Source organism: Accipiter gentilis, chromosome 16 (assembly GCF_929443795.1).
Source record: "Accipiter gentilis chromosome 16, bAccGen1.1, whole genome shotgun sequence".
Taxonomy (NCBI): domain Eukaryota; kingdom Metazoa; phylum Chordata; class Aves; order Accipitriformes; family Accipitridae; genus Astur; species Astur gentilis.
The window spans coordinates 1832384-1850164 of record NC_064895.1 but is presented as its reverse complement, the minus strand read 5'-3'; the positions used below and the strand labels follow the sequence as shown (position 1 = coordinate 1850164).

At 40.1% G+C, this 17781-nt stretch overlaps 1 protein-coding gene across 1 annotated transcript; it reads right to left on the bottom strand.

The window, feature by feature from the left end:
* Positions 1-110: 110 nt before the first annotated feature.
* ATF1 (activating transcription factor 1) lies at positions 111-16193 on the bottom strand. Its single transcript, XM_049818533.1, has 8 exons — positions 15957-16193; positions 10809-10925; positions 8713-8841; positions 6852-6949; positions 5138-5268; positions 3770-3949; positions 3508-3667; positions 111-3111 (listed from the first exon to the last, which is right to left on the bottom strand). Exons 2-8 carry the CDS (start codon positions 10917-10919, stop codon positions 2967-2969), a joined length of 954 nt encoding a protein of 317 aa, XP_049674490.1. The 5' UTR covers positions 10920-10925; positions 15957-16193; the 3' UTR covers positions 111-2966.
* Between the last annotated feature and the right edge of the window lie 1588 nt (positions 16194-17781).

Below are 17781 nucleotides of genomic sequence, written 5' to 3'. Positions count from 1 at the left end.
AATATTTATTCTTGGCAACTGTAAAAGACCTGATACCACACAATGTATGCACATTTGGTAGGAAACACTGCAGTACTATGTTAATTAAAAATAAATAAGGAACATCAGAATTATATTTTGGCGACTTTATTTACCAAGGTCAAAATTTGCAACCATCTAATTGTTTCAACAAATATTTACAATTCATATAAAGCATGTACTTTTGTTTGGAAATAACCAGCAGAACAGTATTAGGTACTATATCTCTCACTCTCAGGATATCAATTTTACTCTCTTACAATCTAGATTTTGAAGTAAATCCAAAATAAGTACTTCATGATAAGTGATTACTTAAAGAGCAAACTCATGTTACTGTTTAATATTTCCATGATGAAAAATAAGCTGCTCTTTGCAAAACGCTATTTTAAGAGGATAAAAATTTACTAACGTTATGTCTGGCAGCACTACGTTTGTTTCACTTGCTGAATACAGAAAGAATTGGCCACCATTTTTTTACAGTCTTAACACTTGATAGCTTCTTTTATTATTATTCTGTATTACAAAAGAAGGTAAAGGAACAACGGCACACAGTGAGGATCAAAACACCATACAGAGGAGTTACCAAATTAGTTTCAGTACTGTAGGTCAAACCCTCTTAAACATATGCCAAATAGCGTACACACACCTGATGGGAGACAGAGCGAAAAGGTCCAATTCTCTGAGGTGCTAAGCACGTTCCAAGGTGTTCATTTTTCCTGAAATTCCTCTAACAGAAACAGGAGGCACTGGAGACCTCTTTTGGAGCAGTTCCCTAATGTAATGACTTTCTCAACCTTGCTCATTATTTTTGACGTGCAATGAAAGCACTCTTTTTTGATGTGATCGCGAACAGAAATGTATACTCCAGTTTGGCCTAAAGGAAACGTATCATGGATCATGTCCACAACAATCAGGTGTTTAGAAACGTCAGAAAAAAACCCCATTTTTATAGCCCACTAACAATGCGATTGTGGAATGCAGTCTTTCTCATACCATTCGCAGAGAGCTCTGCTTGCTAAGAAGTCCATTAATTCAAAAATGAGTAAAATAAAAAACACTGACTGACCATATGATAAGCATTACACATCTAGGGAGTGAGTACGTCTTTTAATCTCATTCAGATCTGAGCTAGCACAACACACACACGTAGCTCTAACACCTTTTTAATAGCATAGTCCATAGTGCAATTCCCACTGACATAACTGGAAGCAGGATTCAATCCTAACTATGGAAAATAGTGTATTTATTATTCATGCAATAAGCACTGCATACACATTTTTCTATTTCACAGAATCACAGAATGGTCGAGGCTGGATGGGACCACTGGAGGTCACCTTGTCCAACCCCCCTGCTCAAGCAGGGTCACCTAGAGCCGGTTGCCCAGGACCACATCCAGACGGCTTTTGAGTATCTCCAAGAATGGAGATTCTACACCCAAAAGAGTCCTGATCATGTCAGACATTTAATTTTCACCTGAAACAAATTAAAATCATACAAACTAGAATCTCTGATAGCAATCAGATCTAATGTGCAGATATTATCAACTGTGGGGAATAAAAAGCCCTGATCTCTTTTTTTTCTTTTTTTTTCCCAACACTCTTTAGGATCCATTTTTTTGCAAGTTGCCTACAGACATACAAAATTAATTCAAATATCTCCTACACCAAAGAGGATCTCATTTGACTTTGTACTATCCATAAAAATATATGCTTGAAAATCTGGTTCACAAAATATTTCATTTGTTTACTAAAATGAAATATATAAACTGTCAAAATACGTATATAAACTCAATGTCAGAATTTGTAAAGATCACAATTTAGCTACAAAATATACCAACCATCTACCTGTTTTCAATAGAGTATTTTCTTACAAAGATACCGTTACTTTGCAAAATATCGCCTACCTTACAAAATTAGTCCGGAAATTTTGCACTACTTTCAGCATATAAACCATATATTAGAACCTCATTAACACTTTGGTATATATCTTCAATTTTTTATTTTATTGTTCTTCTTCTATTTGGTTTAAATGTTCCAAAGCACAGTAGAATCTCCAGACAGAATAAGCAATGCATGTTTAATTGTATATATAATCAGCACACAATTTATTTTTCAATTATAGATGTTTATCATGCCCAGCAACTAAGAACAAACTATTGTGAAATCATTCTTCAGAAACTTTTGTTCACCAGTACTCGTTCCACCACATCGTACTTAAAAATAATTGGATGTGTTGAATTCTCTTAAGAAAAGTCAACACCTTATTTCATGTGCCTCAGACATTTTCAGGACTAGGCCTCTCACTGCTTTCTGCAGATCCTTTCCAAATTTGATAAACACAGCAAACATTGAAAAAAAACCCCAACTTTTTAAACTGTCAGCTGAGAAAGAGTAAACATAATTTATACCTCTAGCAAAGTATTAGCTTTTTTTATCATCTGCACCTGTAAATGACAACTTACAGGTTAAAATAAAAATATTTACATACAAATAACTGAAAAGAAAAAGTAAGGATTGAAAAAGAGTAAGAAATCAAAACATATACTGGTTATAAATGTTACTAATAATGTCAACTATGGCAAGGATTCCATTTCATCCACACTTTAATTGTAACCAAATATCGCCTCCATTACAAGAGGCATGTGTAGAAATTTTCAAAGAAATTCTAATCACCTGCCTTATAAAACATCACTGTCCTTTTATTGTAGATGCAATCTTGACTTTATAAAGTTTCCAGTTGTGCCAGCAGGAATTTTGGTGAGGTTTTCTTGTTTCCTTTTTGTACTTTGTCACCAACATGTTGTAAATAAAATCTATATAGTCTTTAAGTTGTGAAATCTAGGTAGAAAAGTTTCATTTTTGACCTTTCATCTAGTTTAAAAAATTCAGTATAAAAAAAAAATTCTCCTCTGAAATTTAAACAGTCCACAAAAGTTTTACCTTCTTTTCTTACACACTTTTATGACAGTAAAGATCTTTCAAAGTTTTTAGCTCTTCAATTAGAGTTTTGTTCTGATTTTCCAGGACCGCAACTCGATTTTCCAGACATTTAACATACTCTTTCTTCTTTCTACGGCACTCTCGAGCAGCTTCCCTGGAACAGACAAACAGAAGTAATTGTTTATTTTAGATTTGAGATGTGTCTATTTTATGAATGTTATGATTCTGACCAACATGGGCGGAAAGAACTGGCATGGCAATCTTGAACAAAACAAACTGAAAAGTACACAACGATAGGTGGAGAGCATGAAGTTTAGCAGTATCTGGTAGTCAATCTGCATGGAAAAAACAATTTGCTTTCTCCAAAGCGTGTCAGACAGAACATGTAGCATGTTTTGGTCAGAATTTCCAATGCTTTTAGTCGCTGGATGCAGCATACCATCCTGATGGCACAATCAGTAAAGTTAGCTCACAAGACTCGTAATTTGTGCTTTGAAGATGTATTTCAGAACTTTAATCTAACAAATCAAAATCACGTGCACTTACATACCTGTTCTTCATCAGCCTTATTTCTCGTTTCAACTGTGGATCATCTGTCTTACTTGTCTGTGATGTCAGAGTGACAGGAGATGTCATCACCACAGTCTGAGGAAGGGATGTGGTAGTTGGCGTCGTGCGGATCTGGTAAGTCTGCATGTCTCCTGACGCAGCTGTTGCGATAATAGCATAAGACATCAAAACATGGTAGCGTTAGAAAGTTAGGCTTGCGTTAGCAACGGGTATTTCTAACCATTTCAAGAAGGCGTACTCACTCTGCACCACCACCTGGTTGCTGGGTACGAGTATCTGTTGACCATCTGATGTTTGTGCGTACTGCAGTATTGTTGTCCCAGGCTGAGTACCACCCGCATTTGTCATTGTTAGTGTCTGCAGACCTTGCACACCATCTGTACCTGGGCTGGCCAGCTGTAATCCGTTTGCAGCAATGGCAACTTAAAGAAAAAGGAACATGCACAATAATAGTTGTAGCTATACATTATAACATACAGATAGAGGTAAATCTGTAGACTGCACATCTGTTTCCACTGCTGAAAAATACTGACAGTTTTAACAGGCTTTTTTCTTCCGTCACTTTCAACTACCTGATCTTGCTGCTGGGTTCTTACTAAACTTAAGCAAGCTGCAGGGGGACTTTTTACAAGGGCATGTAGTGATAGGACAAGGGGTAATGGCTTTAAACTGAAAGAGGGTAGATTTAGATTAGATATAAGGAAGAAATGTTTTACGATGAAGGTGGTGAGGCCCTGGAACAGGTCGCCCAAAGAGGTTGTGGCTGCCCCATCCCTGGAAGCGTTCAAGGCCAGGTTGGATGGGGCTTGGAGCAACCTGGTCTGGTGGAAGGTGTCCCTGCCCATGGCAGGGGGGTTGTAACTAGGTGATCTTTAAGGTCCCTTCCAAGCCAAATCATTCTAGGATTCTATGAACATATTGGGTTTAAGTGGCGAGGTGTTGGTAGTGCGGGGAACTGCAGGGGTGGCCTCTGCGAGAAGAGGTCTGGGACTGCGCCGTGCCAGACACCAGCTCCACGTGGACCCGCGCTGACCACAGCTGGTGGCTGCTCTGTGGAAACATACTTAAGAAAGGGCAAAATTCCAGACAGGCAAAGGCGTCGGGGAGAGGGGAGGAAGTGAGAAACAGCAGTATGAACACCCAGCTCAGAGAAAAAGGATGGAAAGGAGCAGGTTGCCTTTTGGTTCACAGGCACAATGAATACTAGGGATAAAATCAAATGAACAAATCCTTTTTTTTTTTTGCTACCTCCCTGATACCACAGGAACACCTTTTGGTGTGGCCCTATCTTATATATTATGGTATCTTCACTGATCTTACATTTTGGACTAAATCTAACACTAGAAGACTGCTGTGTATTTTGTAACAACATCCTTTGAATGTCTTGTCTTAATATGCAAAAATTAAGATAATGAAGCATTGACTTTACCTGGAGTCTTTAGATACCAGTCTATTTCTATGTAATTAACAGTACTAACTTCACTGACTGTTAAATAACCAAACCTTTTGAGTTTCATCTTAGTCAAATATATAACAAAAAGAATATCTGTATTTTGAGGCAAGTTGAATAAAAAATGTGTCCAGTTAGGCATATATTTTGTATAACATACTGTACTGTCCAGTGCTTGTCTGGTAGATAGGTGTAGGAACGGACATAGATGTAACAGTAGAGACACCAGGACTCTCCTCATCTCCTTTTCTATCGCGTGTATCTTCAGAAGAAAGATCTTTCAAAATTTTTCTATAAAAAAAAATTTCTTTATCAGCTATAATAGTAGGCAAAACCTACAAATTACTGCAACAATAGTTACAAACTACTATATTTAGTATTACAGACTTAAACACTAAAATTTTGATGTACAACAGTTTTTGGAATTAACAAAATTTTGTATGAGGTGATTGCCTCAAACTCTTCCTGTAATTACATTTCTGTAGTTTATATAGTCTAGTTTGTTATTTAAATATTTGAATAATTTTATGAGCTAAGAGCAATTAAAGTCAGCTACTGATTTATAAAGTATGAGTATGTGCAAATCAGCACGAATTCCAGATTTTCAATTATTATCCTCTAAGAGCCTTAGATGTTTGGACTGGTAAGCCTGAAATGAAAACCTGCACCATTTACAGTAGATTTCAGTAATCTCCAGAAAAACAGTGTGCTAAAAACTAGCGCTGCAGCTGCATCGCTTTATTTCAGTAAAAGCTGCATCAGAGTTTCCATCATAAACATTTTCCGGGGATACACAACTGGCCTGTTAAAGAGATTTTTCTGATTTACAACTCGATCCTCTAATTCTCTCAAGAATAGGCTTTGTATATCCAATTAAAACCAGTTTGCTCTGTCTGGTGTCAGAATAAACTAAAAAGGAGTAGATTACTACAGAAAAGCATAAAACTTAGATCTTTTGCTCTTTCAGTACACAATAAGACTTTACATTTCTTTTCTGTGTTTAATTTAGCTGTTGCACAGCTTCCCAAACAACCCATGCCCTCTATAACAATGCCCTATGAAAACAGACACACCTCTGTTTAAAAGAAGAACCAATGGAAGCATGAATTTTATGCATCTTACCCCAGGCCTAAGGATGAATTAGTGGCAGTTATACGAAGAGAAAAGCAGAACTGACAACTCCTGATCCCAAACCCACACGGCTAAACAGTTCTCCCACAGAAGCTCTGCTTACAGCTCGTATTTTCCTGTCCTGGCTACTATAACTGAAGATTCAGAATTGCTCCTTTCCACCACCGTTTCTGACTGCATGCAAAATAATAAAATCCCTCCTAAATTACTTATTCTGGTACATAATTCAAGATGAGATAAAGCTGTCAGAAAGTACTAAGAGGAGTGGATAAAACATTCAAAATTGAAAAGCAGTGGCAGAAGTGGGAATAATAATCACTGACAGGACTATCAGCTAGGTTAATGAATGGTCTTAAAGTTTGCAGAACATTATTGTAAAAAATACTAAATTTTGTGTTAAGTTTCTAACAAATTTATTATTTGCAAAGCTAGGATATGGCATTGACTGCAGTCCTAATTTCAGTAAAATGATATAATTGAGTAAAATTACAGCTGATAAACAATTCTCCCTATACCACACCATGTTGAAGCTGATCTCCAATGAGTTAAGTCAAAGTTTCCTTGTAGCAAATGATAGCTAACATGGCATCCTCAAAACGTTTGCTGCATGAACAGATCCAATGCACGTTTCAAGATAAAAAAACCCAACAACTTAGAGGTTGACAGAATATATACAGATATTGAAAGAAGTTGCTATTTCGGTTTCAAATAAAAATACAAAATATATTACATATAGTACTTACCGGTAAGATGGACGACGAGCTAGGATGCCTCGAGCTTTCTGTGAAGAGCCTATGCTATCTGACGAATCCTGAGAATCTTCACTCTCAGACAAAGATACCTAAAAAACACATTCCATATGGTTATCCGGTATGCTTCAGAAGAAATACCCAGAAGAGATTACACATTTTAATTGTATATGAGCTAAAGCTGCACAAAAACTACACAAATGCAAAAAAGAAAAGCTCAAGAGATTCTCCCAAACTACTTATCACATTAAAAGCTCAAAAATGTCTACCATCTGAAGCTAGCTGTTCTAGCTGGATTAAACTGCAGGATTAATCAATCCAGAATGTTTAAAACAGCAGCGTGAAGAAATACAAATGGTTAATTATTTTCATAAAAATCATACAAGCCTAACGATCTTAATAGCTGATACAGTCTGAAAAGGTGAGCCACTCCCACGCTTAAATTTGTCTAAGGAGGTGGTGGGAAAGGAAACAGGAACACCATTTATGTACAGAGACAAACATATAAAATACTTAAAATCTTTTACACAGACAGAAGAGCAGTGTATTTTGTTGGTCAGAATATGAGTCAAATGAAAATAATATTTAAGGCAGCAGCATATCAGGGAGTAAATATGCAAAATATTATCTATAATTTTCTCTTTATTCCACTTTGTCCTCAACCAGTTGGCAAGTGTTATTTTTTTCTCTGATGCTCCTTATTAGATACAAGCTAACAAAACATTTATTTGTACTTATCTGTGTGCCAGCAACAAAAAGTCAAGAAGAATGCATGCAGCTCTGGGAAAAGCATTTTTCACTTGACTGCTGCTACAGAGACAAAAAGAGCAACCTACTATCAACATTTTAAAAAAAAAGCTGCTCATGTATTACTTTTTCTTTCCCTTTGAGCAACAAGGCCATAATGTTCATAAATTGCAGAAAAAAAAAAAAAGGAAAGAATGTAGTCAGTGGGGGCCTTGCAACTAGAACACGATGATAGGAAAGGCACCGACAGAGGAGACTCAAGTAACGACAACCTACTAAAACAGATGCTTAACTGTTTTCAGCAAAGTGAAATGTGTTTTCTTTTCCGTGATCTGATGTTACAGGAACAATGACAGCTGAAAATGCATTATGAGTTTACTTTTCATGGTTTATCAATTTAATGTTGTATGAATAGATAAGCACAGCACAAAGGATCGGTGCCAAATTAATGTGTTTTAGCACAGTTCTTCCAGTCATTCGGCTGACTAGTGCAGTTATTTCACAGTGTAACTTCAATGCCATGCTGCCCAGAGGGCTCTCTGCAGCCAAGAACTGAATGAAGTAGTAACAGACTCAACTGTAAACTCCCCAGGGCACCACTCTGAAGTGGCTTGTACAAAAATCACATGGCAAACGAGTAAGAGACACAAGCAGAACACTTAGGTACCACAGAAAAGGAGTTACAGCATACATGAGGTGAGCAATCAACAGCTCCTCCACCATCATTCAGGTCTACCTTTTCCAAACACACGTTTTTCTTCATTGGGTTATTCTATATTCTCCTTATTTGTATGGTTATGGCTGCATGTCTGTTAAGAGCACCAACTAAAGAGTTGTGGTTCTGTTTTGGTTTTTTTTATAAAGGGAGGCAATGTCAAAGAGTTTAATTTCAACTCCAAAGGTGACTTCAGCACTATAAATATTTCAAGCCCAAATAATCATTACGAACAATGTATCCCCAAAATACTGTCACTGGATTGCTCGCTGTTACAGTGGGGCCAGAAAGGCGGCACTCTGGCAGAGTTAGCTGAGTCAGACAAGCCTTTGCAAGTCTTTTCACATACATAAAACAGGATTCTTGGTTATTTAACAGACGTTCTGTAGTTACCTGCACTGTTTGCACCTGAGGTGAGTGGATTACAGAAGAGGACTGAGCTGTCTGAATGACTCCCTGGACCTGGACTTGTTCTCCAGGAAGCTGAACAACTGTCAGGGGAGCAGGACCTCTTAGAGACATCTACAACAAATCAAAGAATCATTAACAAAAGCGTTTGTTCCACAGTATCCAGAAAGTGTATATACATGTAGATAGACTAGCGGAGAACATGCATTAGCAGAAGCTTCTTTTAAGTCTAGTTAAGTCACAGAAGGTATCCTTTAAAGATATAGATTTTTGAGATACATATCTGCATACAAAAAAGGCTGAAACAGTTACTTATTTGCCTTAGGTTAGGGGGAAAATCAAATATGTAGCATTATGTGCAAAAGACTAAAATGCTGCAACTTAAATACATGCAGTTCTAAATGAACCACAATGAAGCAGACTTCTTCAGAATCACAACACTGAGACTAAGTGAGCATGATTGCTTTCATGTCACTCCATCCATATGCACAGATAAAGCCCCACATTTGTGGCAGTTTATTTTTTTAAGTTTTGATTCCATTTTAAGAGTGTCTTAGGCTTAGATAAGCAGAAATAAAAGTGCCCAATAAGTAGCCTTAATTCTCACTAAAGTTAACAGGAGTTTAGGGCACTGAAATCTACATCAAGATAAAATGATCAACAAGACTGAGGGCTTAGGACAGATCAGACTAACAGTACTAAAGCAATGCAGAAAGTAGCATGAATAATGTACATATTTGGTGTTCTTGGATTATTTTTTTTTTAAGCAACTGGTATGAGGCCACAGTTCAAAGATTTCACAGAGAAGAAATCACAAGAGTTAAGTATAGCAAAAGCTGACCAATCTACTTAGAAAGTTCAAGGCACAAGGGCTGTACAAAAGACACCAGACCAGAAAGGAAACTGAAGGAGACAAGGTATGCAAGCTCTGGACAAGGAAGAAGAACAAAAAGCAGATTTTTCCAAATAAAAACTAGAGCATCTGTTCTTTAATGTTTTAAAATGACCAATTTCAATAAATGTTGCTGCTGGAATCTAGGTTTAATTAGCAAAAAGTTAATTACTACTGCTACTCTTATATAAAATACTTTTTACATTCTAACAGATTTGTAGTCTTGATGTTGAACTCGCACGAGCCATGGCACTTAAAAATTGATTAAAGTTATACACGTAGATGCATAAGTAAATAACCAGTTTCCTCACCAAATTTCTTCACTACTTTTATTAATCTGGAATATATGAAAAGATGAAGGGATCATTAAAACTCATACAGCTAACTTTCCATTTAGTACTACTTTTCTATCGTACATCATAATATTAAGTTACATTGGCAACTTTACAAAAAACAGATAAGAAAAATAGCCTGTAAACAAACAACAGGATGCTTGCTGATAGTCTACCCTGTCTTTGCCTCATGCAGTTATCTACATTTTGCATCAAAATCTACATCGCTTCCATGAGTAAACGGTGGAGGAGCTGCAAAACTTTGCTGTTTCACAGGAGGGCTATGTGGCTGAGGGAGCAGACTTTACCTAGAAAGAGATGCTCTTTCAGATGCAGAAATTTGAATCATGAGGAAGTCAGGTTAAAGCTTTGAAAGTGATGTTACCTTGTAGTGAGTATGTAAAATTTCCAAACTGATATGATTTTTTACATTAAATGTGTTCATTTGGGCTAAAATCCAAGTGTTTTCCATGGTGCTGAGCACACAGGATTGCCATTACTGCAAAAGGAGCTGTAAATGCTTTTTCTGAAAAAAATGACAATTAGCCCCTCAATTCATTACTAAGCAGCTTCTGTATGTCAGGTTGATGATGATTTCAAAGGACGTGCAATTTAACAAAAACGTGGGGCTGCATTTTTGCACCATACAAGCACAAAAATTAATCGTGGTCTTTCAAATACAAGCCATTTTATTAATTTTGCGTCATCCATCAACAAACAAGTACATTTTTCTCAAGCTTCTTTTGTTTTTTCTTCTCTGTGTGTTTCTAAAACTCAAGAATTAATATAGTTTGTAGTACATAAAAAATGGCTCTTAACTACCTCAAATGTTTGCTGAGATTTGGCCCAGGCTTTACCTGTTGAGCAATATGAGAGAGCTGAGCTGCCTGTAGTGTTGTACCTTGTACAGCTGATGTTTGTGAAGGCGTCACTGAACTGTTACTGCTGCTCTTGTGCACCTCTTCCATAATCAACTACAAGAAAAGTAATGAGTTAAATTCAGTCAATGATAAATCTGAACAGCAGGTAGGTGCCCAGCTTCCACTGACACTTTATAGAATCTCAGTGTATAATGCTTTTAGTCTTATTTGGACATTTTTAATTAGTTCTTTGTCCTTCGATGTCACCTTCTATTATGGAATAAGCACAGCATTTTTTGTGACTTCCCCTACAATACCCCGAGCATTGTTATGCCTTCTCATGGGGACAAGAAGGGAAAGGCACAGTAGGAGCCTTTCCACTGACTCGCCCCGTGGCTTTGGGCAGGTCGAGCACAGCGCCTGGCACGCCGCCTCTCGAGGCCTTGGAGCCCAGAGCAGCACAAACCCCCGTTTCGGAACGGGAGACGCATCCCGTTTTGCCCTGACAACACCTGCACTCCAACTGTCTGTCAGCACCAGTTCAGACCTACCCGGTGCTGAAGTTGGCTGTCAAATGTATTTACTGATTTCCCGGGTTTTGCATAAAAATAAACAAAGTGAAGTCATGAGATCTAGGAAGAAAACCAAGATAAAGCGTTTATACTAAAGAACATCTGCTCTAAGTAAAATAATTTTCCAAAATATTTTATCCAAGCTACCAGCCAAACCTATTTTAAAACATCTGAAGGTGTATAAAAACAAAACAGGGATTCAAAATCAAAGTAGAGAGAACACAGTTTTGAATTTTAAACCCTGCAAAAATCACTCCGTCTCCATGTAATACAGTCAGTAACGCTTCTCTCATTTCTAAGATTTTCTATTTAACTGTTCAACATCTTGACAGCATCCCCCCTCCAATATTGGGGGATATAGTGATGTAAAAATGCATGCTTTTAGGTGGGGTGAGTGGGCGTACCAGCCTAGAGCATTAAAAGATGATCGGTGAGTGTTAAACATTTTGTCACAGAAGGTTTGAAACTGTTGAAAGGACAGTTGCTATGAGACTGGAAATTACATTTCTTTCTGTGGAAATGTGAGTCATTGATTTTTCCCTACTGAGATAAACCACAGCTCTTGCAGCCTGACGTATACTTAGAGGGTAAAAAGTCAATGTACACCAAGACCAGAATCTTGGTCTTGCAATCCTTACTCATCTGAGGAGTCCCACTGCAGAACTCCTCAAATAAGTTACTAAAACAGGACTTTGTGGAGAGAAAACTGATGGTTGGGTGATAGATGAAACCATACCCTTTATGGCACGGAACAAATGTTCTCCAGCACGATACAGCTTCCCAACATACTTATGTCAATAAACATAAAACAATTTCTCCATAGTTTAAGCTGAAGCAGCAAAATGAAGGCTTCACTCTGGAATAAAAAGCTCACGGGAGCCAGGCAGTGCTTCAGCTGTTCCCAGCTTCTGGAAACCTTCAGCTAATCAAAACTATCCCGACTGCCTTTGCTAAGATTATCACGTCACCGCTGCTGCTAATGCAACAGGCTTTCCCCTCCACATCGTCAGGAGCGTGAATCGGAGACAAGGATCCTGACTGACACCCTGCTCGACTTCACGCTGCTCATGCCTGCAAGAAACCAGCCCCAGTGCAGGAGTGGAGCGATGCGGTTCTAACATTTTCTTTTTTCAGTTGCTACTGCTGCAGAGCTCACTTGAAAGTCAGAAAGACTGCTTTGGCTTTTTTTTCCTTTTTTTTTTTCTTTTTTAAGGAAAATTGAGAACTAAAGTAATTTAAGTATCTTGAAGCTATAAAAAACAAAGAGCGGAATTAACGACAAGCATATATAAGGGATGCAACTTTGTATACCCTCTAATGTAGTTTTAGCTTTTTATAAAGGAAAATCTACTTTTATACCCCTGTAAAGGGAAATACACTAAGGGTCACAAGTAAACAGGGCACTGTCAAACTGAAATCCAGTCAACAGCAAAAACTGAAATAAATTTCCAGTGCTACAGAAATACCCAATTCATTTCTGTAGTGCTAAACCACATTCTGTCTCCCGCTCTCTCTCTTACTGTTTTTCTCTGCCTTATTGCCCCATGAAATACTGACAACAGCAGCAAAATAGACTGCAAGAAACAATGAAACCGATAGATATTACACCACCCAAAATAAACAAACCAGGGAGAAAGCACAAAGGTTTTTGCTGATCTTTCTCTCACAGGTGTGAAGTTCTACTTACAGAAATAGAAGATAAAGTATTTCCCATTATAAATATGATTTTTCAAGTTCACTTCATCTCTGCTTGCTCTGTGATATTTAACTAAATATTCATCCAACATCTATGAATCTTAGTAAAATATTATTAATAAAAAAATATTTAGCAAGCAATTTTAACAAAGTGAAAATTACCACGGCATCTTATATCCTCCAAGGGATAAAGGAGATGCAATACGCTATTTGGCCTTGCATGACTGTCTCACAAGAAGACCCACATGCCTCTATCTTGTCAAAACAACTTATTTAGCTGGAAAAAAACAAATTTTCCATTGGAATGGCCTTCTGTGAGCACCTGAAACAGCGATTACCATCTAGCAGCTTTTAGAAAGGCAGTTCTAATGAAAAACCTCAACCTGCAAGTTCTCAAAGCTTTGAAAAGTACCACCAAAGACGGAAAATATATCAGGGTTTCAGCTTTTTACACCAGTTAAAACTACTTCCAACAACAGAATATATGCTTAGTTGAAACGAGCTGTATAGTTTGGGGTGAAGGAAGAGTTTTACACGTACTGACAGGAAGGAATTCATAAAAGCAACATCTGATGTTTTATTAGCCAGAAAATAATTACTGTTCCAATCTGTATGAAAACCATGGGTTTATAATCAGATAGGTAAGGATGATGCGTTTCAGAATAAAACCAATGCCTCCACGCAGCTGCATCTCCAAAGTAATTTAATTTAAATGAAAAGGTTCTAAAATAGTAGCATTATGAAGTTTGTTTTGAAGGACTTTTAAACTTCTGAGAATCATCTCTCTCCAGCCAAAGAAACTCATCTCACTTTAAATGTGAGTTTGAGTCTCAAACGTATCTTCCTTTTAAACACAAACAGGAATGTCACATTTCATTGTGGACAAGTTTAATTTATCATCCCGAAGTTCATATATACCCTCCTAATACCATGCTCCTTAGTTTAAACCACCACACCACTCAAGAATGCCTAAAAAAAAACCCTAAATGACTGAGGACTATCAATTAAAAAAGAACAAGTAAATAAACAAGAAAAACTCATTCCTGCAACTTTCACTAAGCCTGATGAAAAATATCCTAAAATACTAAAGAGACGGTCCCCTTACAGGCATATTACGCACGTGCAGTTAACGATCTTCACAAGATTTTACTCTGAATCACTCTTTACTTCAGTGTCCCATAAACAGTGTACTGCTCTCATCCTTACTGTTTTGTTTTTGCCTGCTTACAACGCAGATTATCTGAGACAGTGATTGTCCCTAGTTAAATGCTCATAAAATGACTAAAATATGGATTCCCAGCCTCAGATGAAGCTCAAAGCATAATCAGGAGGCAAAGAATAAAATAATGGAATATAAAAGCTGTACATTAAGGCAAAGAGAAGTGAGCTGTAGTGCGGGAACACCAAAGGAAGAAACCAAGTTCTGTTTTGCCCTTTTAAATCTAGCAGAGGAAAGGCCTGAATGATATTTCAGTACTGACCTCTTGTAAGAGGCAACTGATTTTTTTAAAAGACTCTATGAAGTCAGAAAGCAAAGAATACTGGACACAGAATTTTATTCTCAAATACTAAGTGACAAGAGTAAAACACTGACATACACAAGTTACAGAAAGTGATTTAAAACATTTGGTGAAATTATACTCAAGTCATCTGGTTAAATTTTGGATTCTTTAACGTCTCAAGGTGTCTTCACCAGCTACAGCAGTTAAAAGTACTATTTACTTAGTTTTGCAATTAAGACACTTGGGGAAAGTTTTTTCATCCAGAAGACAGACAGAACTCCAGTTTTTTCCAGGAATCAGTGAAAGACAGAGGCGAAGGACAGCACATCCTACCAGTTCATGCCAGAAAGCAAGTGAGGAGACTTGAGTCAATGTACCCAGTTACAGTTTTGGATCCCGTTCTGCGAACACGCACCAGAATACTCCTTCAAAGTTCAGGAGTACTTTCCATATGTGTTTTCTTCCACTCACCCCCTGCCCCAGCCTTCTACAGTGAAATGCAGCTTAGTGAGCATTCCCATGACAGGCGGCTTCAGAAATGAAAGCCTGCAGTCTAAAAACGTAGATGTTATATTGACATAAGGGACCTTGGTATTTGCGACAGGAAAATATCGATGAGATCATTTACAAACCCATACTCATTGGGAGACGCGGTACTCGGTCAAGATTAAGGGAAAACCGAGTAATCACTGCCATCGATAGGTGGTAATCGCTCTTATTTTTTTAATTGGTCGATCTCAAGTGTCTCTGGGATGAGACCACGGCTGCCCTTTTACCGAAAACCCACTCAAACAGGGCTGAAGTCGCTAGCCGGGTGCTCCAAGCCGGAGCCCGGGGAGGAGGGGGGGGGGGGGGGGCCTCTCCACACCTCCAGCCCCCCACGACACCCCCACGCCCCCCCCCGGGATCCAGGAGGCTCCTCCGTGGCACCGACCCTGCCCCGCGACTCGGGAACCAACACCCGGGGCGAGGCGGGGACCCGGGCCCGGCGGCAGCCTCTCCCGGTGGAGGTGGTGGGAGGGTGGAGGTGGTGGAGGGGGGGGGCGGTAAGCGACCCCAGGCCGCACGGGGAACCCGTCGCACCTGGCCGGGGCGGGAAAACTCCCCGGGGGTCGGTCCTTCCGCAGCGGCCGCCCGTCGGGAAGGGGAGAGGCGGGCACCGAGTGAGGGGAACGACCACACGCAGCCCGGTCCCCGGCCTGTGGCGGGACTCAGCCGTTCCCCCTCGCGGGCGGCGGGGAGCGGCCGGCGCCCAGGCCGCTGAGGGGAGCGCCTCGGCCTGGCCTAGGCCCGCGGCCGGCGGGGGCGGCGGAGGGGAAGGGGCGGGCGGGCCGGCCTCCCCCGCCCGCCCGTGCCTCGGCGGCGCCCGCTCTTACCTCAGAGGCCCGCCAGGCCCCGCCGGTGGCCGCGCGTGGGGAGAGGAGCCGCCGCCGCCGCCGCCGCCGCCGCCGCGCCCGTCTCCGCCTCAGGAAACCGGCGCCGGCGGCATCGTAAACACGGCGGGCCCGCGCGGGACGCTCGGGGTGGGCGGGCTGCGACCATAGAGTCCCCGCGGAGGCCTCGCCTAGAAATCCCCACCATAGAGTTCGGGCAGCATAGGAGCCCCGGAGGAGGAGGCTAGAGCGTCCGCTCTGGCGCCGCCTCCACCCGGCGGTTTCCAAACGAGGGGTATCATAGAGAGGCGCGGTAGAGCGCCGCTGCCGGGCCCAGGGCGGGAAGGCGGCCCCGGCGGCCCGCGTAGAGGCCGAGCGCGCAGGCCGCGGCCTCGGCCCGGCCGGGCGAGCGAGAAGAGCCCTCGCCCGCGAGAAAAAAAAAACAACAACAAACAACAATATTTCCCTTTATCCTCAACGTCACGCAGCCACGCGTCAAAGGAAGCGCTAAACGGTAGCGAAAGCGGAGCGGGGTTGGCTTTCACGCCCGCAAAACGCCCGTTCTGGCCTTCAAGCGCAGGGGCGCGAGGGTTGTTCCGTAACCTCTAGCTGCTTTGCTTTTATTTTTAATCTTTAGAACAGCTGTATTAGTGAAAAGGAATTTCAGGCATTGCACAGCGACTGCTTTAGACTAAACAAAGGTCAAACATGTAAAAGGAGGGGGAAGGATTTTGGCTACAATTCCTCACAGGCGGGCAGGGCGGGACTGGTTATTTTTTTTCTCTGAATTTAAAGTTAACAAAGATTGGAAGCAGCAGCAGAGGCGAGATTTAGTATTCTCTGTAAAACCTGCAACTCGAGGTTATTGCCAACGCCAATGGAAACCTTTTCCATGATTTTTCACATCTCCTGGCTGTTAACCCTAACTCAGAGTGTAAAAGATTATACTAGAAGGGGTGTTGACTAAAGCTTTAGTGTAATATACTTGCCTTTTTTTTTTTTTTCTGCTACATTAACTCTTGAATTATTTTGGTTGCAGTTCTCACCTTTTGTTTTCTTTTAGTTTTACTTTACTGAAGTGCCCCTAGTTGTGGTTTACCAAGCACTTCATCTCTAACTAATCAACGTTAGCAGATGAACGATGTATTTGCAGTAAAGCCCGAGTATGCCTTCTATTCCCCTGACAATGCCTTCCGCAGCCACTGCTGAAAAGCTTCAACATTCTCCAGGTTTCTCTTCCTGAGAATTACACAGTTTTACCTACCCAATTAGTATTAAACTCACACTATATAAAGTTACAATACCAGAGAACGTGCCTGGGCTGGAGCTGTGACAACAAGAATCTTCAGACACCTGGGAAATTTGATCACTCAATTGTTGGGTGTGTTTTTTTTTTAAAGAGGTTTTCCCAATATTAAGCAAATAATTTTAAAATACAGGCAAGATTTACTGCAAATGAAATGTTTTCAAAAGAAACCACGGTAGAATTGCTACTCATCCTTTGTAGGAAATAACGTGTCTTAAGTATAGTCTTTCCCAGAAACATACAACCATTAACAGGTACACGCTTAGACGGGAGCTGGTGTTAGATTACAGTATTAATTGCATCCTCACTGGTGCTAAACTGTATCTGAACATTTATGAATATTTAAAATGAATCTTCACAAAGCCTCCATGGTTAGTTTTGGACAGCAGAGATTATCCCGTTTTAAATCTCAAATGCCACCACAGCTTCTATTTCATCGGGTCATACAAAGCCTTACACAGTTGCTTTAGCCCTCTAGAGGACAAAACCCCTCGCGTCTTGCTGGGAATTGCAAAGGTTTAA